The 25,499-nt window shown below is 33.3% G+C and overlaps 1 protein-coding gene across 7 annotated transcripts in view; it reads left to right on the top strand.

Moving 5' to 3' along the window:
- Positions 1–25,499, top strand: part of LOC105226814 (uncharacterized) — a 41,382-nt gene that overhangs the window by 3,930 nt on the left and 11,953 nt on the right. For 4 of the 7 annotated variants that reach the window (XM_019990534.3, XM_011205873.4, XM_049452930.1 and 1 more), the window contains exons 4-12: positions 4,419–4,638; positions 4,714–5,000; positions 10,222–10,355; positions 11,072–11,341; positions 11,409–11,598; positions 14,018–14,145; positions 14,303–14,521; positions 15,197–15,338; positions 18,715–18,790. In XM_019990534.3, the coding sequence (XP_019846093.2) occupies positions 4,419–4,638; positions 4,714–5,000; positions 10,222–10,355; positions 11,072–11,341; positions 11,409–11,598; positions 14,018–14,145; positions 14,303–14,521; positions 15,197–15,338; positions 18,715–18,790 (1,666 nt within the window). Of the gene's footprint in view, positions 1–536; positions 1,997–4,418; positions 4,639–4,713; positions 5,001–10,221; positions 10,356–11,071; positions 11,342–11,408; positions 11,599–14,017; positions 14,146–14,302; positions 14,522–15,196; positions 15,339–18,714; positions 18,791–25,499 lie in introns of those variants that run through there. The other 3 variants (XM_019990536.3, XM_011205875.4, XM_011205874.4) reach the window with 3 other exon arrangements.

Raw genomic sequence — 25,499 nt, 5'->3', positions numbered from 1 at the left:
TCCAGTTACGTAGCCCGGACCCGACCCGACCCGATCCGACTATCGTGGCAACGTTACTCTATTATACTGACCCAGCGATTGGGTACTTTTTTGAATATGGTCTTGAAGTCCTAAGAAAATTACTAAGATATTATAAACGAAACAGTTTTTAACAATGTCGCTTAACCCACACTAGAACTTTTGTATCTACATCTGATATAATAGCTTGTTGTGTAACATATTTCCTAATAACATGTTTTAAAACATAAAACAAAAAACAACTCGTCGTCTTTATCTTTCACGTTTTACCCTTAACAGTTAAGTCAATAAAAAATTAATTTTATTTACAAGCAGTGGAGCCATTTAAAAAAAACACCCGAACGATTAAAAATAAAAAAAAGCAAACAAGGAGGCCCACCAACAATTTATACAGCGATTGTTATTTTTGTGAACGCTGACTTATTTTTATACCCAATTTTATAACCACTTTGAATGTCTGGTTATGTTTACTTTATTTGTAAATATATGATGCCGTGTCGCTGCGGCGTCGTCATCGTCGTCGTCGTCACCGTCGCCGTTGTCGCAGAGTCTCATATTGAGCCGTATGATTTTTAATATTAACTATTGTGTTATGTAGTACAACAACATTTTCGATTACATTTAGTGATATGATCGTAAGTTGACTGTTGTTTCTATTTACGTTACAATACTATGCCAACGCCAGTCGACTTGGGATCCTAATTAAGTCCACCACATTTATACACCGTCAATTCCCACTGTTATCAGTTTTCCAATGTGTGGATTTTGGCTTCGAATTGCTCTCGCTCCGCCACACACACCCAGTCGCGAACGAAGCGCGCTTCTACACGTTTCAACGCAAGCGCTGCGGCGTCAGTATCGTCGCCGTCATCAAGCGTCGTGTCAGTGCAAGTGCCAGTGCGGATGGATTTGCCGCCGCTCCAAGTGTGTTAGTAGCAGCTTGACGGCATTTGAAACTGGACAAACAATTGCATTTATTCCGAAGTTTTTGTTTTTCTAGTTTTTTTGTGATTTTAAAAATATGTACAAATATGTACATAACTAGATATGTATGTAGTACATATGTAAGTGTGTGCGTAACGGCAACGGCTACTGTGCGTGAGTAATTAGATCACAAATGTCAGATAAGAAAGATAATAAAAGCCAATTTCATAATTCAAGTGCCAAAAAAGAATATTTTTGTCGTTGTTGTTGTTGGTTGTTGGTATTTAGAGAAATCCAAAAAAGTATGAAAAATAATTATAAATGTAACCGCGTGTAAGCAGTGTTTCCGGCTTATGCATAAAATAAGTGCAACTATTTCCATATATGTACATATGTATGTATGTACATATGTTTGTTCATACATATGTCGTGCGCTTATCAGCATTTGAAAATTTATAAATCACTTGGCGCTCTATAATAATTACTTTGTGCGCTAAATACGAAATACTTGTACTATTCGAAGTAACGGTGCGCGGCTGTGGGTGTTGAGTATAGAGTTTGTTTTCTCTGCCAATTACGCCGCTGGAAAAATTATACACGTTATTCATACAATTGTTTAGTACATACTTAAAAGTGCTCTTAACCTTTTCCCCTCTTGGCCTCTTCAATTACTTAACTAAATACTACAACGTTGCATGCATAACGGCATAGATAATGATTCGCAGTTCCGCGAAAACTACATATATTATAAATACTAGCGCCGCGTATGTGTGTTTGTGTGCGAAGCTATAAAGTTTTGTTTTTGACCCCTAAATCAATGCAAATTCGCCACCAGTGTTTATTGCGTTCGGCAATGTCAGATTGTAGTGATAATAAAGTTGCGATCGATTTCGCTGTTGCAACAAACGCGTCCGACACGATGATAAAACTTCGCGAAACGGACGCAGCGGCGTTGTGTAGGCGGAAGGAGCAGAAATTGTTGGAAAATGATAACTGGAAGGATTATAAAAAATTAAAAACTTACCTAATACTTAAAGATAAGATGATTGAGAAGGTAAATACCACAAATAATATAATAGCAATGTCAATAGGAAACATATAAACGTATAGATATGTAAATATATTTACACATGTGTATGCATGTTTTATAAAAATACAATAAAACAGCAGGTAATAAATTAAATTATGCACTCAAAGTAAATAAAAAAATTAAAATAATTAAAATGTGCGCAATGATTTGATTAAAAAAAATACTTTATGAAAATATTCCATGCAAGTACATGATTGTGATCAGTTTGTATGGCAGCTAAAGGGTGATCCATTTCGAGGTTGCCTACTTTTTTAAAGAAAACACGCAAAAACTTCAAGTATTGGGTAGTCGAAAAAGCATTTTCGCATTTCTAATCAAACTTCAACTTATTTTTTTTTATATTTATGATAATAAATAAATATGTACCATTTTGGTCGACCACTTTTTGCCATTTTTCTGCTAGAGACATTATTCCATTAGTGTAAATCGAAATTTCCGGAACGAAAGCCAGCGAACCATTGTTTTGCTACACGAACTGATACAGCATCGTCTCCGTACCAGTATCACTTCACAAATTTCATTGGTGGCTTGCGAAGCATTCTTTCCTTTTTATACAAAAATTTAAAAATATAGCGAATTTCTTCATTATTTTCACTCATTTTTGAACAGCTGTAACTTTTTTCAACTTCCCCGAATTTAAATCTTTTTTTGGTTAAATGAAGCTTAAAGTCTCACCTTTCCAACACTATATGGTATGACACAATGTGATTGGTAGCACTGGAGATATACGACTGCAACGACATCTATTGACAAAATACGAAAATACTTTTTCGACTACCCAATATAATAAGGAGTATTTGTTATCATTCGAAAGATCATTCTTCGACATTTATTTTTTGAAGATTATCTCTTTCAAATCTTGGCCGTGGCTACGTTTCAGATGGTCCATACATTGAGTCCAATTTTCATTGACTCGTTCGAACATTTCGACTGGTAACTGGCGAATGACACGCGTGATGTTTTGCTTCAAGGCCTCAATTGAAGCCGGATTGTCCACATAGACTTTAGACTTTACAAATCCCACAGAAAAAAGTCAAACGGTGTGGTATCACACGATTTTGGTGCCTAATTGACCGGCCCAAAATACGAATAGTATGTTTTGGGTCCCTCTCCTGTTGAAATTGCCAAATTGAAAGCAAATTCCATTCTGCATATGAGAATATGGCTTCACACCATGAGGTGTCTGACACCACACCTTGGGAAACAGCCCCAAACCATTATATTACTGTTAAGGGATTTGAAGGACTTAATTGTGTAGCGGATGTACATTTTTGGGTAAAATAATCCCTGAAGGCTAAAATAAAACCCTTCAGGCATATCTCTAACGTATGTTACTTTTCAGGCGTATCTAATTTTTATAATACGTTACTGAATAATATATTATATATATTTATAAACAGGGTATATTAAGTTTGGAATTGGAAATCTTTAGAGTAACCAAGTTTGTCTCTCTGTTTATATGCAATCCTAGTCCCACAGTTTTTGAGATATCGATCTGAAATTTTGCGCACACCCTTTTCTTCTCAGCAAGATACTGCCGGAACCGTCCATATCGAACCATTACAGCATATAGCTGCCACTGATTGATCAAAATCAAGTCCTTGTATGGAAAACTTTTTTGTTCGACACGATATCTTGCCGAAATTTGGCATAAATTATTGTCTGAGGCAACGACACAATCTGTGAAGAAATGGTGATCAGATCGGTCTCTTATAGCATGTAACTGCCATACGAACTGAAATTCTTGTGTGGAAAACTTTTGTTTCCATACGAAATTATTTGAACTTTATAAATGACATTCAAAAAGTATCCTAATTGAAATTCATACCTGCGTTTTCGTTTTTTTGCCTAAATTTTTTATTATCTATTTTTAAGGACCTTTTGACGCTTATTATCCTAAAATAAATTAAATTCTAAAATATAGATTTTTAAATTAAATTGAGTAGTTTATAGTCATTACTCTCTCTCAAAAGTAATTTCATCCTTCAGTGGGAAGTTTATAGTTATTATATAATAGTGATTTCATTCGAAGCTTATTTGTCCATGACAGTCATTTTCTTTTCTTAAATATTCGTACGAAGGTTGTTTTAAAAAGTAAACAAAAACTTACGCCGAGAAATTATTGTATTTGTTATAAAAAGCTAAATATTTAATTTTATTATTAAAATTGTTATTATTTGCTCGTTAATTAATAAAAATTGTTATTATTTGCTCGTTAATTTTGTTGAAGTGTAAACTATTTTTATTATCTAAAATATATTTTATGTGTATATATGGACGCAGGTGGAAATTGTTTTAAAAGCAATAATGTAAATTAAAATTATTCACATATTACACGCTGATTTACTGTATAAATAAATATATATTTATATATATATTTTTTTAGACTACACAAACACCTGAAAATGAACGCTCCTATACGTTACGTAAGAAACCTACATCCGTCACAGAACGCACCACATTCGTTTGTTACACCTGTGGCGGTGACACGCCCTCCTCACGTTTGCGGCTCGTTTATTGCTGTCCAAATGCAGAGCGCGAACCCTACTACCCTTTCATAAAAACGATGAAAGCTTTCAAAAATGCTAGTCCCATCAGTCCACAGGGTGAGTAGTATGATTTAATTTGTAAAAAAATTAAAAAAAATATATATATATAATTTTTCTTTAAAATTACCTAAGGTATGGTGCAAATATGTTCCTCATGCTATGAAAAGCATTTATATTTGGCTGAAGGTGGTAACAACACTACAATGGCGGCGGCTACCTCTACCGGCCGTATATCGGGTGGACCCGCTGACAATAATGCGGCCGCTGGTAGCGGTGCTGGTGCAATTTACAGCGTAGATGGTGACGCAAACCTCAGCAACAACAATGTGATCGCAACAAGCGCTGAGGGTGCAGGACGTTACACACCCTCCGAGAAGTCGTTGGCCAACTCGGATTCGACAAGTAATGTGAAATTTAAGGTGAGCTAAGTTCAAAACAAAGATATCGAAAAAAATCGTACATGTATTTGATTTATGACCACGATATGTGTGTTGAGTGGTGCTTATCAATTTTTCCGCCAGTCGCCGCAAGTCCTCAAATTTCTGTGCTACAAATTAATGCATGTGTGTTTGCGTGTGTGCGAATGTGTTTATCATACATGTTTGAGTGCTTATACTTAGAGTGTTATTAACGTGTCTTATAATAAGTGGGTAAAATATTTTTTACCCTACTACAAAATATTTGCTCTAATAGGCCCACGAACTGTGTGCATAACAGCATTTTTTCATACATATTCAAACAAACAAACATATTTACTCAAGTGTACTACATATTAGTACAAATAATATTCCTACATACTCAATAAATATATATGTATAAATATATGATACGCATTTAAAAAAATACGTGCGGCATCAATGCGATTAACAGGCACTTATATTTATTTTTTGTGTGATAACGTCGAATGTCAATAAAGGTGCCCACTCCATGTAACAGAGGCTATCATTCGGTGGCAATAAAACAGTCACCTTTTGCCTTATCAGGCCAAGCAACCAATTCACTATACATATAGAAGTCAGCAAGTCAACGAGTCAGCGAGCGTCAGCAGCATGCATTGTACTCATATATTGTACACGCTGTCGCGCTCTAATGAATGCAAAATGATTTAAAGATTAAACAGAAGTAGACTACAACAGGAGAACATGTAGCAAAGAAAATACAAAAAATAAAACTTTAACATGGAAGTTATAATACCCTACTCCAGTGTATTTATTATACCATAAAAGGGTATAAAAAGCTCTTTATCTTGATTTCGATCGATCAGTTTGTATGGCGGCTTTATGCTATAGTGGTCCGATGTGAGCAATATGTTCGCAGATGGTAGCGCTGACTTGAAAAATAATGTATACCAAATTTTGTGAGGATATCTTGTGAATTCGAACAATTTTTGATACAAACACTTGAATCCCATCGATCAATTTGTGTGGCGGCTGTTTGGAATAGTGGTACGATTCGGAAAATTTCTTCGAAGATTGTAGGGTTGTCTTAGACAATACTTCATGCCAAACGTCGTGCAGATATCCTGTCAAAAAAAAAAGGTTTTCATATAAGTACTTGATTTTGATACTTCAGTTTGTATGGCGATTTATGCTATAAATAGCCCGATATCCACAATCTCGACAAATGAGCTGTTTATTAGAGAGAAAAGAGCCTAAGCCGAATTTCAAGTCGATATCTCAAAAACTAAACCTACAGATAGGCAGACAAACATGGCTCAGCTCCTCACACTGATCATTTATATATTATATGTATATTTTTTTATGATCTCAAATGTAAAAGTAGTGTTACAAACTTCCTGGCAATCGTAATATACCTTGCTCAGGGTATAAATATGCGGCTAGTAATCAGGCCGCTACATGAGCAGACAGACAGCCAGTAGTGGCTGTTACAAAAATTCCGCTATTATGGGAAAAATACTAAATGTGTGACAATCTATGTATGAAAATGCTGTTATACTACGTCTATAACAATGTCTATAAGCTTAGTAAAAAAAATTATTGCGATGATTGCGATTTTTTCGCGCTGAAGGCCGTTCGTTGGCTAACTTGACGCATTGCAGTATGTATGTGTGTGTGTGTTGTTTCGTGGTAGACGTCAGTTGAGTAAGAGCGTGTTCAATACTCAAGTGAAGCATTTCACTTCAAAGTTCTCAAGTTTTGCTTTTGCGATAATTAAACACTGCTTTTATTATTAGATTTGAATTGGCTTTGGCCGAACCACCTCAATATCATTCTAATGACAATTGTCTGCCTGACGCACGCTATATGACTGCGGCTTTTGTATTTGCAAACATTTATTGAGAATATTTCATTATCAATAGCACCGAATAATATGTCAACATGTGAACAAATTCAAGTCAACAAATGTCACTGATAAGATAATAAGCCTACACATTTTTTTTACTATGCTCGTATAGTATTTATTGTATTCGTAATGAGCTTGCAAATAAATTTAGCTATAAAAAGTAGTGAGCTTATAATACGCCTAGGAAATTAAATGAAATGGCATGTGTGTGTATATACATACATATGTATGTGTGGATTATTTATTATAGCATTTACTGGTTTCGCCCAATAAGCATTGTGCTAGATAATGGCTTGAGTAGGCAAAAGAGATTAAATTAAATAAATATAATTTAGGGTAGCGTAAAAATATTGGGAGATTGTAGCGTTCCTTAGACAATAACCATTGCCAATCTTCGTGAAGATACCATATCAAATAAAAAAGATTTCCATACAAAGTCTTGATTTTAACCGGTCAGTTTGTATGACAGCTATATGTTACAGTGGTCCAATTTGAACAATATGTTCGAAGATTGGAGCACTGCCTTTGAGAATGATTTATGCCAATTTCCGTGAAGATATCTTATGAAATAAACAAGTTTTTCATACAAGGACTTGATTTTCTTTGATCAGTTTATATGGCAACTATACGTTATATTGGCCCGATCTAGAAAATTTCTTTGGCTATTGTAGCCTTGTCTTGGGCAATTATCCATGCCAAATTCCGTGAAGATATCTTATGAAATAAAAAGGTTTTCCATACAAGGACTTGATTTTGATTGATCAGTTTATATGGCAGTTATATGCTATAGTGGTCCCACCAATACAATTTGTTCGCAGATTGTAGCACTGCCTTGGGCAATTATCCATGCCAAATTCCGTGAAGATATCTTATGAAATAAAAAGGTTTTCCATACAAGGACTTGATTTTGATTGATCAGTTTATATGGCAGTTATATGCTATAGTGGTCCGATCAAAACAATTTATTCGCAGATTGTAGCACTGCCTTTGACAATAATTCATGTCAAATTCCATGAAGATATCTTATGAAATAAAAAAGTTTTCCATACTAGGACTTGATTTTGATCCGTCAGTTTGTATGGCAGCTATATCCTATAGTAGTCGAATATCGACAGTATCAACATTTGAGCAGCATCTTAGAGATAAATGGACATGTGCAAAATTTCAGACCGATATCTCAAAATCTTAGTAATATTCCAGTATTCGAAATGTAAATCAAATTGTATAAAAAATCTTATACTTCGAAAAAATTAGCAGCGTTCTCTATTGGTATTTTTAAACGCTTTACAATTCAATAGCGCATTAAAAATAACACAGAATGGCATATCCCAAAATAATTTTAGATTTCTTCGATATTACTTTTGTACCAGCCCTTAGTGCTTACTGGGTTTATAGCGCAAGAATCAATCACTGTGTATTCTTCATGGTCAAATTTGTGAAATTATATTGGTATCTAAACTAGTTTGAGTCAGCTTAATTGAAATGTGCTATTTAGTGTATGAAATTATTTTAAAATATTTTTTTTTTATTGCAGTCCATTTATTGCTTATACATACTAAACTGCGATAACCCTAGCAGGAAGCGTGATTAATTACTGCGTCTTTCTTGCTTAAGGTTAAATTTAACTGCGGCGGCGTAATCTAGCAGACCACAAAAGCAGATTAAATTTAGTGACGAAAATAAATGTTGACCCTGCAAGCACGATGACATCAATATGTGCTGTGTGCCAGCAATAAAAATATATTCGAAAGTGAATTATGATTTTATAATAAATAATAAGCTAGAAAACCATTACTTTCGACTGCACTTCGTCGTCATACCCTTCACAGGTAGATTGTTTATAATATAAAAGCGTATAAAATCGAATTTCGTGAAGATTTCTTGTCAAATAAAAAAGCTTTTCCTACCAAAACTTAAATTTTAACGTTCAGTTTGTATGGCAGCTACATGCTAAAGTGGTTCGATCTAAACAATTTTTTTCAACGATTTTAGCGCTGTCTTGGATAATAATCTATGACAAATTTCGTGAACATATCTTGTCACATAATTATGGTTTCCATACAAAGACTTTATTTAGATCGATCAGTTTGTATGGCAGCTATATGGTATAGTGGTTCGTTCTGGAAAATTTCTTCGGATATTGAACCATTGTCTTGGGCAATTATCCATGCCAAATTTCGTAAAAATATCTAGTCAAATAAAAAAATTGTTCATATAAGTTCGTGATTTTAATCCATTAGTTTGTATGACAGCTATATTTTATATTGGTTCGATCCAGAAAATTTCTTCGGATATTGTAGCTCTGTCTTGGATTATGATCCTTGCCAAATTCCATGAAGATATATTGTCAAATAAAAAAGGTTTCCTTACAAGGACTTAACTTTCTTTGGTCAGTCTGTATGGCAGCTTAATGCTATAGTGGTCCGATCTGAAGAATATATTCGGAGATTTTAGTGCTGCGTTTGCGAATAATCTATATTAAATTTCGTGTATAAATCTTGTCAAATAAAAAAGTTTTCCATACCGAACGTAATTTTGATTGCCAACTTTATATGGCGCTATAAGCTATAATGGTCCGATATCGGCAATTTCGTCAAATAAGCGGTCTTTTGGGCAGAAAAGGTCGTGTACAAAATTTCACCTTGTTAAAGGTATATAAAGCGAACCAACAAATGTCCAACACGCTTGAGATAACATTCACTCCAGCTACCTCTGCATGTTTAAAACTTGTGCCATATGTACACCGCTTTCGAGGAATTAGTTAAAACCAGTAAGCAGCAGTGACTTTCTTTGATATCTAATCACCACGAGAATGCTTAAGTAAACGCTTTTCAATTGCGGCAATTACCCCGGTGTGCATGTGCTCTTGTGTGTTTGCAAGTGTGTGTGTGTGTGTGTGGGTGTTGACTTTGTGACATTTGCCGGTTTATACCGCTATGTTAGTACATAAATACATTAGCTAAGTAAATAAAAATATAAATATAAAAAATTGCGTGCGTATATTCTAGATTATAAAGCACTGCTTGTGACAAAGCAGCAGAATATATTTATTCATAAAATTTTATCTTTAGTATGGATTTGAAAAGTGGCAGTGTAAACCTATTTTTTGATTTATAGCTTTTTTATTCTGTTATTTAAACTTTTGACTGTCGGTGTGTAATATTTTGATTATTTGCTTATACATATGTACATGTATATGTAAATACATGCTGTAGCTTTGGTTTCTTTTAATGTATTAAAATTTGCATTTATGTTTGTATGTCGTACTATGTCTTAGCTATTGTCCGGTAAATGTAGTAATGTAGGTGCCTGCCAACTATTTCACTTCCTTTCCAGCCATACGAACCGATTTCAAATAGTTCTCCATCCACACAGCGCGATTTCAAATTTGCACGACAGGGTGATTCGCGTCCCAATTCGCCGACATCTTCATCTCAGGGCCCTGGCGAGAGTGAGCGTGGACAATATCCGTAAGTTTGCACACATGTAGCTTGGTATTATTTATATAAAACAGTTTAAAGCATGGTATAAATGTAAGAAATATTGTACAAGAAATTTTGAAAAATTGAATTTTAATTACGAAACTTAAAAAACTCATACAAGAAATTTTGGAAAAAAAACAGAAGTTTATATATTTTTTTTTGTTAAAATGTTAGCTTATGCAATTTGAAATGGAAGAATGTAAGAAATATTGTACAAGAAATTTTGAAAAAAATATTTGAAAAATTGAATTTTAATTACGAAACTTAAAAAACTCATACAAGAAATTTTGGAAAAAAAACAGAATTTTATATATATTTTTTTTATTAAAATATTAGCTTATACGATTTGAAACAGTTGTAAAACACGAAAAAATGCGCTAGTTTAGTTTTTTTGAATTTTTTTTTTTTAAATTATGAAAAGTTTTGTAATCGCTATCGTTTCTTATTTTGTCATGCTCTCGAGTGGAATTTCCGAAATGCTTTAAATTTCTAATTTTACACTTTAATAACGCAGAAAATTAAATTTTATTAAAATCACTAATGGTTTATATTCGAAAAAAAAATATATAAAATATTTAAAATTGCATTTATAATATATTCCTATTTGCTGAAAAGAAAAAATATAAAAATATTTTATTAAATTTTCTTACTGATAAAAATTAAAAAAAAATAAAAGAATTATACAATTTTCTTACTTCCCACAGTTGTTACATTTGCAAAACGCTTTGCGCCGCCAATAAAATGGAGTGGTTATCCACCAGCGCTGAACACATGAATTCGCATGCCATGCATTTTCCCTGCTTACGCGGCAGCAGCAATAATGGTCGTGATAATGTCAGTCTGAGTGGCAATGGCAACACTGCCAATAATAATGATAATAATAATCGTGTGCTTGCCTGTAAGGATTGTGTGAATTATTTGGCACGCCAGTGGGAGACAATGGATGCTGAGCGCGTACCATTGGAGCATCGAAGGTACAACTCAAATACTTACATGCCTATACATACATTTTCATATATCTTTATATATTTATAACTACAGATATAATATACCTTCGCCGATGATCACTTCGAGCTCACCAAATGGCTCCCGTCATGGTGGCCTAACCATAACTACACCACCGTCTACGCCTTCCGTGTCTTCAACACCTGCCAGTACATCGATTTATTGTTTTCTATGTGGCTTGCATTCGGATTTGACATTGGCGCGGGTGTTGTATGCGAGCAAAGAGGTAAGTTTTGTAAATTTTTTTGTAGGATTATATTTTGGTTTTAGGCAAGAAGTAAAGCAAAATTAATATTTTTTTAGTTTGCTGTCTGCCATTCCATATTATTATAACTATTTCGAACTTAGTTTATTAGTCGTCTGACACACATTTTTTCGGTTGTCAAGTAAATACAGTTACTTCATACGTTTCAGTAAGTTTTTGCAATACATTTATTTATTTTTTTTTCGAATACATATAACTTTATTTGGGCGAATTTCATAATTTCTTAAAATACCTAAACTTTACCGCAACCTCTTGGTATTTTTAAAACCACATCTAATCTAAAGAATTTGCAATAAATTTGGCTCCTGATTTTTAGCTTAATTTATTTTTTATATATTATGTTTTTTATCATCTGTTTTGTTGCTAAAATTCAGAGCGTTTTAGCAACATTTTCGTAATGTATTTGAAAAAAAAAAAAATGCTTTGAGGTCTTGGTCGACTACAATTCTATTCGTTCTATACACAGTACTATATAATATACCATATATAATATTTTTCTTTTCGTACTCAAATTCGTGTTGTTATTGTATCAAAATATATTCGAAAACTAACTATATTTGAAAAAAAAAACAAGAAAAAACGTTAACTTCGTTTACACTAATTAGCTTTGATCAGCCAGTTTGTTTGGCAGCTAAAAGATATAGTGGTCCTATTTGAACAGTTTCTTCGAAGATTTCATCATTGCCTTTGACAATAATCCATGCCAAATTTCTTTAAGATACCTCGCAAAATAAAAAAGATTTCCGTACAACGATTAGATTCCGATCGTTCAGTTTGATTCGATCTAAACAATTTCCATGGAGATTACACCATTGTCTTAAGCAATAAGCCATGCTAAATTTTCTGAAGATATGTATGTATCTCGTCAAAATAAATAGTTTCCCATACAAGCACTTGATTTCGATCGATCAGTTTGTATGACAGCTGTATTATGCAGTTCTTGGTGAGAAAAGGACGGATGTAAAACTTCTGAACGATATCTCAAAAACTGAGAGACTGGTTTGCATATATACAGACGAATAGGCGGACAAACAGACAGACATGGATAAATGGTCCCAGCTAGCCACGCTGATCATCGTGGCTAACTTAATATACCCTGTTCAGGGTATAATTGTATTTAAATGTCAACGTTGAAGAGTTCTTCGAGCTTGGTACTACTTATTAATGCAATATATAAAAGCACCCAAATATTTTTAAACATAAATAAATATTCGTATATTTGAACATATTTTTTTAACCTTTTGTTTTTTATTTTTTTGTTTTGTTGTTAAAAAAAAAATATTTTGAAATATTAATATTTTTTTAAATTGTTTTAAATCGTTAAAAATTTTTGTTTATGGATATATTTTTAATTTTCTGTTTTTATTGCATTTTTTAATATTTAAAAATTTTTGTATTATATTTTTTATTTAATTTTTTTAATATTTTCGATTTTAACTTTACTTAATTTTTTAGCATCTTTAATTTTATAATAAATATTCGTATATTTGAAAATATTTTTTTTTTGTAAATTTTTCGTTTTTTATTTTTTTGTTTTGTTGTTAAAAAAAATGTTTAAATATTAATATTTTTTTTTAAATTTTTTTAAATCCCAAATTTTTTTTATTTTGTTATGTATGTATGTATATATGTTTCTAATTGTCTCTTTTTAGTTTATTTTTTAATATTTTCAATTTTTTATATTGATTTTTACTTAATTTTTGAACATACATACATATTTATTTTCTAATATTTTTAATTGCTTTCTTTTTATTTTGTTTTCTAATATTTTTAAATTTTTTTAGTTTCATTTTTATTTTTTTATTTTTTAATTTTTATAGTTTTTAGTTTTATATTTTTTATATTTTTTAATATATTTAATTTTAATTTTTTAAAATCTTTATTGTTTTATGTATTTATATATTTTTTCTCTTCTTTTTATGTTGTTTTCTAATATTTTAAAATTTTTCATTTTTATTTAATTTTTTATTTTTTTTTTAATTTTTATGGTTTTTAGTTTTATATTTTTTATATTTTTTTTTTTTTTCTTTTTTATTTTTTATTTTTTTTATTTTTTATTTTTTTTTTTATTTAATTTTTTATTTTTTTTTTAATTTTTATTTGGCATTCACTTTTTATTTTGTTGTGAAATGGCATATAAAAATGATAAATTTACATAAAATCTGCTAGGGAAGTTTTTGATATTACATAGGGTCCATGATAAACCCTGTTCAGTGAAAGAAAAAGATATAATAATAATAATAAAAGTAAATAAAAAGATAAACAATAATTTATTGCATTTCTAAGTTTATCTTTTCAAGTGTTCAACATCTCACTTCACTTTTTATTTACAATAATATTAACATTTTATTTTACACGCTACGTTTTTTATTTGTTGCAGGGCTCACGACCATATTTCCCCCATCTCCTCAAACACAACTCGCTGCCAAATGCTGAACAATTGCGCAAGGATTACTCAGCGCTCGTTTGCACATTCTGCTACCACTCCATGTTGAATCAGTGGCGCAAGTAAGTGTGTGTGTGTGTACATATGTGTAGTGTACTCATTAAAAGTACACTTCATACATATTTTTGCTTTCTTTTTTTCCGCACACAATTTACTTAAGATAACAGTTATTATTTTTATTATTATTATTGTTATTGTTACTCGGTACAACTTTTGCAGGTATGAAGCACAGACACCAGCTATAGCACCAACCGAACGCAAATACAATTGGCATGATTATATTTGTCATTTATGCGGCATTACGACATACCGAAAACGTGTACGCGCACTACCGGTTAATGAGTTTCCATTCGTGAAAAATCGCAAAAATGGCGATGGGCTTTTGTTGGAGAACGGCGAATATGCTGTGGTTTGTTTGGATTGCTACGAAAGCCTTAGGTAAATATAGCATTACCATATACCATTTTTTATTGCTTTGTCATATTGCCTACTACATTTACTACCAATTTGCAAACCGAACTTTAAGCAAACAATTTGCTCGCATACCAAATACAATGTAAATACCGTACACTCAACGCAATTACTAAGCCATAATGCACTGTAAGAACGTACATGCGATACAGTTACACACAGCAAATTATACAAATAAATTGAAAAGCAAAAAGAAATGTAAATGTATGTGTAACTAATTTTCGCTTTTGTTTACAGAAATAATTTATATTTATTGCACTCGAATGTACTTGCATATGAAATCGTTTGGAGCCTTTAATTTATTAGCTCTTCTACATTTACATTTATATTGCATATATTTAAAAAAAAGAAAATAACGAAAAAAAAACAGAAAAAAAATCATATATTGTACAATTTGCATTAGTCGCTGATTTTGATTTGTTGCTTGGCCTATTATCCTTAATATTTTCACGCATTAAATTTGCTACTTTTGCTTAAGCACTAGTATATAGCATTTCCTTGCCATATATGCACACACATACATATATACATAGCGTTTATTAGAAATTGCATTAAATGATTTGAACCGCCTGCATCCTGCACACATACATACATAAAGCAAAAAGCATAAGAACATTGCATGTACGCAAATGTCAATTTCAGACAACAAGCTTCGCATCATGATCGTTTTGGTGTACCGATTTCTAGGCGTGGATACAACTGGGTGCCACAACCACCACCGCCTGAGGACAGTCCGGATGTTGCTGTAGCGCGTTTGCCATGTGGAGAGCGTTCCGATCGATTTGTGAGTATTGTTTACCGTTATCATTCGTTGTATATAAAATTTATATTGTATACAAGATATTCGATTTAAATTTTGTTGTTCGAAAAAAATTTTCGAAGTTTAATTATTTAGTAAATAATATCGATTTTGTATTAAAATTAGTCTAAAATAAGTGAGAAATGTTATATTTTGTATGCATGATTTTCAAATTTGATATTTTTGAAAACGCTAGTTTTATATACTTTTTCAAACAACATTCCAAATTAAGATAATTTTTAGCATTTCGTGCTTTACACTTTGTAATTTGTAAGCTTTTGTTCTAAAACGTGTAATAAACGCATTTCAAGTACTAAGTACTATTTTTTTTGTTTTTAACTTACATACTAAATGAAATACATACATATGTATGTACATACTACACATATGAATATGTCACAATTTTACGTGCCGAAAACAATTTAAACATGATTTTGTCTAAAAATATTGTTCGATATATATTTTTTGACATATGAACATTTTTTTGTATTCGAATTTTTTTATGTTCGAATTTTTTTTATATTCGAAATATTTTCGAACATTAAATTTTCGTAGAAATGTAATTGTAAATTACAGTTTTTTTTGAATAAAAGTAAATTAAAACAATTGATTAAAGTTCGATATTCTAAAAATGTCTCACTTTGTTCGAAGTATGTATTTTAAAACTTATTTTTCTTCTGAAAAATATATGTATATGGCGTCATTTTAAAAAATAAATTTATTCTAAAAAAATATATGTGACGCTAATTTAAGCTGTTCGATTTAATTTTTGATGTTCGAATTTTTGTTTTCGCAGTTTAATTTTATGTGAAAATTGAAAAATTTAATTTCGAAATGAATACATATGTTCAACAATGTTTATAATAGGCATTTTATGAAATATATTAGAAAATTGGGAAAGGAAATCTAGTACCAATGCCTATTTTTCGAAATGAAAATTTAATATTTAAAATTTCGAAAAATTTCGAACTAATGCATAATACGTAAATACATTCGAAATGTTCGATTTTTTTTTATTATTACTTTTTTTTTTGTTTAGTTAACCGTTAACACACAGTAAATTTGTCTTAAATACTGAAGCATTGAATAGCCAGAATTCGATCTTTCTTGCTTTAATACTTCATTTTAACTCGCGTTTCTTACTCACGTTTTTTTCATATTGTATATATTTTTTGTTTTGCTGAGTGATTGATTATACTTGAAATTGTTCCTATTTTTATTATTTTTACACGTGTGCGTGATAAAGTTATGAAGATAAGAACGAACAAGTGTCAGTATATACTATGTACATATATGCAACATATGTAAAGGGTGATTTTTTAAGAGCTTGATAACTTTTAAAAAAAAAAAAAAACGCATAAAATTTGCAAAATCTCATCGGTTCTTTATTTGAAACGTTAGATTGGTTCATGACATTTACTTTTTGAAGATAATTTCATTTAAATGTTGACCGCGGCTGCGTCTTAGGTGGTCCATTCGGAAAGTCCAATTTTGGGCAACTTTTTCGAGCATTTCGGCCGGAATAGCCCGAATTTCTTCGGAAATGTTGTCTTCCAAAGCTGGAATAGTTGCTGGCTTATTTCTGTAGACTTTAGACTTGACGTAGCCCCACAAAAAATAGTCTAAAGGCGTTAAATCGCATGATCTTGGTGGCCAACTTACGGGTCCATTTCTTGAGATGAATTGTTGTCCGAAGTTTTCCCTCAAAATGGCCATAGAATCGCGAGCTGTGTGGCATGTAGCGCCATCTTGTTGAAACCACATGTCAACCAAGTTCAGTTCTTCCATTTTTGGCAACAAAAAGTTTGTTAGCATCGAACGATAGCGATCGCCATTCACCGTAACGTTGCGTCCAACAGCATCTTTGAAAAATACGGTCCAATGATTCCACCAGCGTACAAACCACACCAAACAGTGATTTTTTCGGGATGCATGGGCAGTTCTTGAACGGCTTCTGGTTGCTCTTCACCCCAAATGCGGCAATTTTGCTTATTTACGTAGCCATTCAACCAGAAATGAGCCTCATCGCTGAACAAAACACGCGCGCGAAACACATTTCGAACCGAACACTGATTTTGGTAATAAAATTCAATGATTTGCAAGCGTTGCTCGTTAGTAAGTCTATTCATGATGAAATGTCAAAGCATACTGAGCATCTTTCTCTTTGACACCATGTCTGAAATCCCACGTGATCTGTCAAATACTAATGCATGAAAATCCTAACCTCAAAAAAATCACCCGTTACATACATATGTGCTTTACAGCTTGTAATATTATCTCCGTTATATTTCTAGTGTCGCAATAAAATTACTTAATTCACTAAATAATCTAAATTGCTCACTAAATTAAGGCGATAAGGGCAAAATTATATATACATACATGTATATTATATATGTATAATGAGCTTAACTATTTACAATATTTCTAAATGACTTAGGTCTGGTCAGGTAAAAGTGTTGCTTACACTTTCATATGTCGTAAAATCAATGAGTTTATCACTCGAAATAAATATGAAGATTAGTTTGAAGAGGATACTATACATTACTAAATAGTTTTTGACCGCTATTCAGTTATTTAAGCACAGCTTACACAAGCACTCGTCTGTTAGGTACGATTACTTAATATGACATTTTTTTGTAATAGTATTTTATGTTCGAAAAATTCGAATTAAAAATTTTAATGCCTCAAAAAAACTAAATGTTTGAATATTATTTTTGTGCACTTTGTATTTTTTTAAATATTAAATATTAATTTTACTATATTCGAAAAATTCGAAATGAAGATATAAAAATTAAAAAACTGGAAACAAAATAATAATAATCTACCAATTGTTTGATGTTCGAATTTTTTTTTATTCAATAGTATTTTGCTATGTTCGAAAAAAAAAACGAATTAAATTTTTATTGTCCCAAAAGGGAGAATAAAATGCTTGAATATTAGTTTTGTTCCCTTTTAAAGTTTTTTTTATTTGGGAGTATTTTGCTATGTACATACATATATATGTATGTATGTACATATGTATGTTCGAAAAAATTCCAATTGAAATTTTCAAAATTTTAGGAACTGGAAACAATAAAAACAAAAACCTTTATTGGTCAGCTAATTGATATTCGAATTTTTCTATTCATTAATATTTTGCTATGTTCGAAAAAAAATTAAACAAAATTTTAAAATTTTCACAAAATTGGAAACAAAATACAAAACAAGTAGTTAAATGTCAGCTGTTTGATGCTTGAAATTTTTCTTATTCAATAGTATTTTGCTATCTTCGAAAAAACTCGAAATAAAAATTAATTCAAATTTTAATGTTCAAAAAGTCAGCAGAAAATATTTCAATATTATGTTTGTTTTTTTCCTACAGCCCATCAACACCACCCTCAGATCCATATCTAACAAGAAGATCGCATCACCGAAGCAAGGCGAAAAAACTAAAGATGGTAAGTCAAAGAAAACCCATGACTATATATTATATGGTGTATACATACCAACAAATAAACGAATACAGGATTAAACATAGTACTGAAATCCGATACTCGAAAAGGTCATTTGCGTACGCTTAAGTAAATCAAAAGTTCAAACATTTTTCAATCAGCGAACAATTCGCTTCATTTAACATCTGTTTATTTGGGGAAGCCGTTGCAATACAACTACCCTAAAGTGTTCGATATACACATGTGCAAAACTAATATCTAGGGTTTAAATTTCGAACATGATTCTTTTTCTCCTCGACTGCCGTTATTCAATTGGCTGGAAGTGTTTATGGCCACATTTAAATAGTACGCACCGGCTTCGAAAGCTATATGCCTTCTACATTTAGTTACATATTATTAATACTTAACTGGTATTATGTGTTATTATTTAGTTGCGGCTATTTGTCATATGAAGAAGGAGAAAAAGAAAAAAGTTTCGCCAATAGGCGGACGAGTTGCCAGGAAAGCTCGAATTATAACTTCTTTTTGTAAATAAAATCTATTGAAGGTCTCGAAAATATGTATGTGGTAGAAAATATAGACAATTTAAAATCTAAGCCTTACGAGACACATCAGAAATGAACCGAGCTAATTTCGAAAATTTAAAAGCTTTCGAGCTTTTATACAGAGAAGAGGATCACTTTTTCAAAATGTCTTCTGTGGCTATGAGTAAAGTAATTTTTCTGAAATGATTCGATTATACATTCTGACAGCAGTTTTTAGTGGCTTATCGAACTTCTGGACCAAATATATTGACTTTATCTACTTTTAGCTTAAGCGACTCGAAAATATTTTATTTTCGTTACATCATTTTCGTCGTTCTCTTAAGTCGATGCTAATGTTTATTTGTTCTCATGCATGAGTGGCGAACAATTTAGTTTGATTTGGAGCTACGGACTACGGAGGGTCCCACGAACCTCAGTTTATTGAACAAAATCGAATCCTTGTAGGAAAACCCTTTTTATTTGGCGAGATATCTTGATGAAATTTGGCATGACTTATTGTCTAAGGCAATGGTGCAATCTGCGAAGAAATTATTCTGATCGCATCACTGTAGCATATAGCCGCCATACAAAATGAACGATCGGAATTAAGTCCTTGTATGAAAGTCTGTTGTATTTGACGTGATATCTTAACGAAATTTGGTAAAGCTTATTTTCTAAGCAACGTTACAACATATGAAGAACTTTTCTAGATCGAACGACTGTAGCATATAGCTGTCATACAAACTGATTGCTTAAAATCAAGTTCGTTGCAACCGAATTTGACTTTTTTTCTTGTTTCATATACAAAATAATGTTTAGCTCGCCTCTTAAATTCTTTGCTATAATACAATATATGTATTTCGCACATATTTTCAACTTTTCTTTATTGCATTGGCAACTCTGCTCCAGCAAATTACTGGCATTACCGTCTCACCCCCAACTACTGTACGGTCAAATGGTGCGAGTACTAACTAAGTGCCAGTATATGCAAATCTTAAGTAATTTTAACTCGGAGCAAATCGCAATGCATACCTGCTAACTTTGCTGTGACTACAAGTGCATACATACGTACCTACGTCCCTATAGTACATTGTATGAACGCCTGCCAGTATTATTTACACTTCACCCACACCAAAACGCTCCGCAAACTTTGTTGTATTTTTTTTTCGTTACTCATTTTATTATTTTCCGCCCAACCCCACACACTTAAATACTCGAACAAGCTCAGCAATTTTCGCACTGGTACTCTTTGTGGCATAAAAACCACAATGGCAGACTGTTACGAATGCGAGAAGTCAGTCGTGTGTCCACTGAAGGATATTGGTTTGATTTTATTGCGGCCATCAGTTTCGTATTTCATCCACATGCATGGCTATTTACATGTGTGTGTGCACCACGTATGTGTGTGTAGTGTATCTAAATGCTACTAGTAGATACATGTACTCCACTTCACCTCGAGGTACACAGAGGCCAAGTGCAGTTCTTGTCGACGCAGTTGTCATTGTTGGCGTTGTAGTTGCAGCCAGTGTAGTTGATGTGCACTTCGTTGTTGTAGCGTGCCTGTGTCTGTGTGTATGTGTTTGTGTACGTGTAGGGGTGCATACTATAAGTTATACCACCTTATGTACCGTTGATACATTTTTTTTTACACTTTCTCGAATTCGGTAGCATGGGGATGCATTTACATTGCTGCAGCCACACGGCTTCAATTTTCGGGCACTTGCTCTCTATTGACTTTAGCGTTGGGCTCGTTTGGGCGCTTGGCGCTCCAGAGCGCGCACAAAGCCTGTGGATGTGTGTGTGTGTGTGTGTGGGTGAGCATTTTGTCTTCGCTTGGTGTAACCAATGTGTAGTGCTCGTGGTCTTTGCGTATGCCACCCACTCCACATTTGTTTCCACATTTAAAGATTATACATTAATCTTTAATAATCACATTTAGAAAGCTCATTATTAACAAATTTTGACGTGACACTCTTATTTACTTCTACCAATACCTAGTGTGTGGCTCTCAATGCATTCGCTGTGGCTTGCTTCATTTGTGGGGTTGTTGTATTGTTGCTATTATATCTTCAGTTAAGCGCTCAGCTCAACTGAGAAGTACTGTTTCCGTTACGTGTACTCGGAGAATTCGCTATGCTCTAGTATCGTGTCTCTAGCATCTGCATCATACATCTCGTTGCGCTAGAGGAGAGCGAGAAGAGCTGACATTTGGTGGTTTACTCGAAAGAAATGTAATACAACCCTCGGGTGTAGAACTCACCCTCTATTATGGCCGCTATATGTGTGATACAGCTACAGTGCCTACTTAAATGTTGTGCTTGAGCGCTAATTTTATAAAAAACAAAATTTTTTGTATGAGATTAGTGGTGTTAGTTGTTATGAGAGGCAGAAGGTAGGCTCACATAACATTTATTTAAATTAAAGTTTATAAAAATATAATAAACACTTCCATAAAATATAAAAGTTTTTTAAACTTTCTAACTTGGTTTTTATAGTGTTCGGAAAACTCCCATAAAAAGCTTAATGCTAGTTTCGAAACTCTAAAAACGAGCTTAGCACATTATAGCTGAATTTTTATTATGGTAGTTTTCTCGTTCCATCTTTTTTTTATCGTATAATTATAATGCCGATAAAAGCTCTAAGCTCTGTTAAGCCTAACCTGCCATACAAGTTATATACCATACACTTTCCAAATAAAGTAATGAAATCTCTTAAGTAAAATTAACAGTTAAAGCTTTGAAAATAAGCTTAACTTTCGTTTCTGATATTCATTTTGAACAAATAATGAAAGCTCTTAAGTACACTTTATGTAAACTTGATCATAACCATCTTAGCATTTTAAAGCCCAATTTTTATAATGATAGTTCTGTTATATATATATAAAACGAGACTATATTTTTCTTATTTTGCCGTTAAATGGCAATGCCAATAAAAGCTCGAAGCTCTAGTAGGCCAGACTTAGCTCATGCAAGTTCTACAAGCTTGCAAAATAAGCTTAACTTTCGTTTCTGATATTCATTTTGAACAAATAATGAAAGCTCTTAAGTAAACTCAACAGTTAGAGATCATAACGATCTTAGCATTTTATAGCCGAACTTTTATGATCATAGTTTTGTTGTTTCGTTATACATTTTTCTTTCTTTTTGCCTTTTAATTGTTGTGCCAGGGTAGCTCATGCAAGTTCTATAAGCTTTCAAAATAAACTTAACTCTAGTATTTTTGTTTCTGATATTTCTTTATTGGCGTAGAAACAGCTTACGCGGTTATAGCTGATATTTAATTTAAACAAATAATAAAAGCTCTAGTGATAAGCTAATGAAAGCTCTATTAGTATTTTTGTCACAAAAGGCTCTAAAACTTTGTCAACAACTTTAATTCCTGTAATCATCTGTTTTCAATATTATTGAAATTGAAGCAATAATGAAAGCTCCATTAGTAAGCCTAACGGTTAAAGATTATATTTTTTTCATAAAAAAGCTCTAAGCTACCGCAATAAATTTTATTCACATGATACAGATCTGTTTTCAGGATAATTTAGTAAAGAATTTTTTAAAAGCTCTAATAAAAAGCTTAAAAGCTAAAACTATGATAGTAATTTTGTATACAATTTTTACATATGCTTTTTTGGTGTTATGCTGTATTACCCATGAAACTTTTAAGCTCTGTTAAGCTATGCTAGCTACTTAGTTTTACTCTTATAACCTCGTGTGTGATATTCGATTTGATAAACTCATGAAAGCTCTTAAATATGAAACAGTTTCAATTGTAGTAAGATGTCCCAGCCAATGAAAGCTGTAAAGCTTTTTTTTATAAAGTGAATAATTGGCAGCTTAATTTTGTAAACCTGTAAAAGCTTTTACAATAAGCTTAACTCTGGCAGCTTTTTATGCATTATATTCTTCAGTCGATAAAATCTGTAAAAGCTCAATAAAATTGGGAGCTTATTTTTTCAATAGTCGGAATCAGCGATATTCGCCCATTAAAGCGTATAACCGCTGTACAAACTGAATGAGCAAAATTTTAAAACAAACTCTTGAATGGTTAACTTTTTTAGCCGTACAATTTTTGAACAATTTTTTCGGGTCGGACTTTTATAGCTGTGATATGCTGTCATACAAACTAAACGACCGAAATCAAGTTTTTTCGTGGAATTTTTTTAATGTTACTTTAGCCTCGATGCAACGAAAGTTAACGTCTTTTCTTGCTTACTGTTAAATTATTTGTCTAGGAAAAGCTCTAAGCTCTGATAAATTGAATTAGTTGAAAAAAGCTCTTTTCAAAACAAAAAAAAAATATTTTTGGAGCATTTTTCCCATCCACTGTTATAAGAATCACTAAAGTGGGAGTACGAAAACGCTTTGCTATTATTATACACACGCGCGTCAGCAATAAAAACGGCAGCGACGTCAACATCACAGCAGCAGCAGCTGCAGCGTTTATGATGAGGATGTTATCCTGCTGTTCCGGTGTCGCTTTAATACCGTTTATGCTTATTACCAACTCAAAGCTATAGCTGTGTCGCATAAATATATCTCTCTGTGTATGTGTGTGTGTGCGCTTGTATGAACGTGTGCGTTTTTGTGTGCGAGTGAGTAAGTCAAGCATCACATCACACACCGATAAACAGTAACTAAGAAAGAATTTGTGAAGATATGCAACACTTCCTGTTACACCAACGCACACACTCACACACACACACACATGCAATATGAACAAGCAGCGCCATTCATACAGTTCAATGGTTAGACTGAGCCAGCAACTTCCGTTCTGACAGCTCGTCCTTTACAATGCTAGCAGCCAGCATTTGTGTGTGTGTGTGTGTGTGTGTGTTTACTCTTGCGACGCGCATTCCTGCCGCATGTCTTCTTCTACGCTTGTCATTTATACAAGCAAGCAGTTAGACTCACCTGACAGTCAAACTGTGTGTCAGTCTGTCAGCCAGGCATACTGACAACCAGTCAAACTGCCGGAGTATGCGTGCCTCTTCGGGATTAACTTAACTTTGCTCTCGCATCTTTCTATTTGCCACTGCGTCCTGCCATGTCCTGCACTGTTGCAGCCGTCGTTGTCGTCGCTAACGTCGGCGTCGTCATCTCCTCGTTCAGTGGATTGGTTATAAGTGATTCCTCGAAAACGCTCACTGGTGCGAGTGTGCTGTGCGAGCACCAGGTTGCCAAGCTGAGCGCACAGACAGTTCAACTTCGAACAGCGAGCGTGACGGTGGTCTCTATATTATTAGTGTGTGGTGCAGAAAAGGTCTATGTTGCGTCGGGTCGTACATGGGTTGTAGTGTCGGTACGTTGCTTCGTCGTCGTGGCAGTGTCGCTTATTTGCTTAGTGCTCATTGACAGCGTTTGGTGAGTGTAGTGCCGCCGCCGCCGCTCCGTGTGTATATGTGTGTGTGTTGCTGCCGAGTTGTGTTCAAGTGTTGTTCGTAGGTTGATGATGGTGCGAGTGTAGTCGTATCGGTGACGATGACTATGACGACGGTGACGGTAACGGGAACGGGCACGATTGGTATATGCTTGGTCTCGACGCTGGTGTCACTCACTTACTGCCACATTGTTTGTATTTGAACTGTAACTGTTATTGTTGTTGCTGTTTTTGTGAATGTATACCCCATGCATGCTACCACACACACACACACACATTTACCTAGAGCGTTGCATATAAGTGTGTGCCACTGCACAGCAATGTGTATGGATTGCGTTTTGGTATTAATGCCTGAGAACATTTACGGCTGTCTACAAATGCTCTTGCATATACCACACATAACCCTGTATATGTGTGTGTGTTTATGTGTGCGTGCACTTGTGGTTGGGATATGAAATTCTTAGGGACGCACGACGACGCATCCAACCTCCGTACTCCGGCATAGCGCGAATGTTCAGAAATTTCACTTCAGTTCTTTCGTATACTTTGACGACGTGTCTTTGTCATAACCAACGACGGAAGACTGCACATTTCCATCATATCACATAGCGCTTTTGTTGTTGTTGTTCAACATACATACATACCCATATAAGATGTTGTATGGTGAACGCCTGACAAGTACCTAACGCACTCACACTACCTGAGTCAGCAACTCGAAAACTCCGAGCAGCGAGCATACTCAAAAGACTATATACAACAACAACAACTAGTACAATAAATATTAGCAACAGCAGCCAACATCAACCGTGGCAGTATCA

Source organism: Bactrocera dorsalis, chromosome 3 (genome assembly GCF_023373825.1).
Source record: "Bactrocera dorsalis isolate Fly_Bdor chromosome 3, ASM2337382v1, whole genome shotgun sequence".
In the NCBI taxonomy this organism is placed as follows: domain Eukaryota; kingdom Metazoa; phylum Arthropoda; class Insecta; order Diptera; family Tephritidae; genus Bactrocera; species Bactrocera dorsalis.
This window is presented reverse-complemented; position numbering and strand designations above follow the sequence as displayed.